General features: G+C 35.4%; 1 protein-coding gene across 1 annotated transcript in view; it reads right to left on the reverse strand.

The window, feature by feature from the left end:
- Nucleotides 1-2,412, reverse strand: part of LOC106000994 (zinc finger protein 182-like) — a 74,289-nt gene that overhangs the window by 58,335 nt on the left and 13,542 nt on the right. Inside the window, 1 exon segment of the mRNA XM_013036187.1 lies at nucleotides 1,320-1,378. Within this exon segment, the coding sequence (XP_012891641.1) occupies nucleotides 1,320-1,334 (15 nt within the window). The 5' untranslated portion in view covers nucleotides 1,335-1,378.

Genomic DNA, 2,412 nt, shown 5'->3' on the forward strand with positions numbered 1-2,412 from the left:
GGAAAAAGTTTTGAGAGGTTGGAATTCTAGCCTGACAGCACTGAGAGAACTGAGAGCTGGCCGCAGAAGGGTTAAAAGAGAATTCTGGAGATGGTTAAGAGTCTGGAGTTCAGGCCTTTTCCTTACTGTTGGAAAGATAGCATCTGAAACGGAGCTGCTGTTCACCTTGAAGGCTAGGTAAGGTGAACTCCATGTCTGCATTTTCTCTTGACACCAGTATTCTGTCTCAGGAGAATAAGAAAACATGTTTTTTCCCAACATGTTGTGGCTCAGATTGTAATATTAATATAGATACTTCAGTTTTGCATGTTATCAATGGTAATCTTCCCTGTGTGAACTCAAGGAACAATGCTTGCTTGCTGGCAACCAGAGACCAAGTGCCAGAGAGGCTTCAGAACCCTGTTTTCCCCTAAGTTTATCTGTTTAAGTTTTTGTGTTTCTCTAATTTTCTTTGCTTCTGGAATCCTGTAGAACTCTCTAGGCAACAATTTTCCTATACTTTGGGTATGAAAAATGTCAATCTTAAGAGCCATGTCAGCAACATAAAGTTGATCACTAAGAAAAACTAGTTCCCAGATAGATCATTGAAGAAAAGAAAAAACTGAGAGACATATGGAGGAAAGAGAGAATGAGAAAAGTAAGAAAAAATGATTCAAAGATAGATACAAACAGAGAGAAAGAGAAAAATGACCAACACAAGTGAATAGAAAACCAAAAGTAGAGGGAGATTATAAAGGAAAGAAATCTTGTGAGGATACTTTAGAAAACAAACAAGATTTTGTAAAAAGACCATAAAGTTTAGCAACAAATATAGCCTCAGCTTCAAGTAAGACCAAGACCATGAAGTAGTACAAAAAGTATATATGGACAGTAATTTAAGTACATATAGGTTAATCATTCCTTAAGAACACACGAAGGTGCATATGACCACACTATTTCAGCAATTCCAGGAAAATTTCATTGAGATAGTTTAATGTTACTCATGAGAATGAGATCTGGTTGCAATTGACCCTTCACCTTCCACGAGATGGAACCTGCTCAGTGGCACTACATCACATAACAGGTATCACTACATGTTATGACAAGATGAAACCTAGACATTCTGAAGCCAATATGAATTCAACTTAGAAAGAATATAACCATTTAATCTGCTAAACCTACAAATAATCTTTATCTCCTAATCTACATGCCATCTTTTTCTGATTTATGAATACATTCCTGAGGCTGAATCTGTGTGGTTGGTATTGTTTGTTACTCTTGGAAATATTTAGGTTCATATAATGGAATGGAAAACAAATGAGAAATAAAAAAAAACTCACCAGAGATCCATTCATTCTGTCTTGCTGCTGACAATGAACAGAAGACTCTAGAAGCACGGCTGGGATATAAGGCAAATGACGTATTCAGAAAAGAATCAGAAATGAATTTAGAAATGAGATTTGGGGTCCAGAATTTTCTCTTGCAAACATGATACATGGGCTGCAAAACCATAAAGCTGTGTTAGAAGTATCTTGACCCAGGCAGAGCATTAAAGTGTCCAAGAAACACAAATGCAGTCCATTTCCTGACAGATATATATTATTAAACCAACTAATTTCTATGTTTATGTACACATTAAATTCGAAAAAATGAATCTTCCCACAAATATTATTGAATACTTGAAAGCAAAAACATATCACATTTCCACTAAAAGTATTTATTACTGAATATACTTTGGTATGTAGGAACTGCTTTTTTTAATGCAAAGGTATCCTAGGAATGCATTGGAATTTGTGTTGTACCTCAATCATTTACATATTTTAACACCAGGGAAGGCATGTATGATGTAGCACAGTAGTTTTCACCCAATTTAGAGAAAAAATATCTACGGAATATATTTCTTGTGTTATAATATTTCAAAAATGGTTGTCAAATGGCACATTTCACTGTACCCATTGCACACCTATGCAATGTCTTGCAATTTCCATTTAACATGCTTTGGCCAAAGGGACATGAGTAAAGATGAGGTAAACCCAGGTTTGAGAAGTCCCTAATGTTCATTTCCATAAACAGTCTTGGAAAGAACCTTGACCATCCTAAAGAAACAACATAAAATACTCCATATAGGAGTGAAACACCTGAAGATAAGCAACACCTACAAAGCATACAACCTTGAGTAAGACATATTACCTCAAGTTTTCTAATGTGATTTTTCTTTTAAGGCCAAATTTCCCTGACCAATACTTTCTGTACTACCAAGCAAAACCAACCAATAAGAGCTAGCCTTAGCAAATCCTTAGATGGGACATTTAACATAAGTTTGCATGATTACATACTAAAAATCATAGTGGTAACAGGCTGAATAAATTATCAAGAAGAGGATTAGGGATTACTACATTAATAGATACTTTGTCATAACGATTACCCCACCCT

The sequence above is a fragment of the Dipodomys ordii genome, unplaced genomic scaffold (assembly GCF_000151885.1).
Source record: "Dipodomys ordii isolate 6190 unplaced genomic scaffold, Dord_2.0 Scaffold256, whole genome shotgun sequence".
Taxonomy (NCBI): Eukaryota; Metazoa; Chordata; class Mammalia; order Rodentia; family Heteromyidae; genus Dipodomys; species Dipodomys ordii.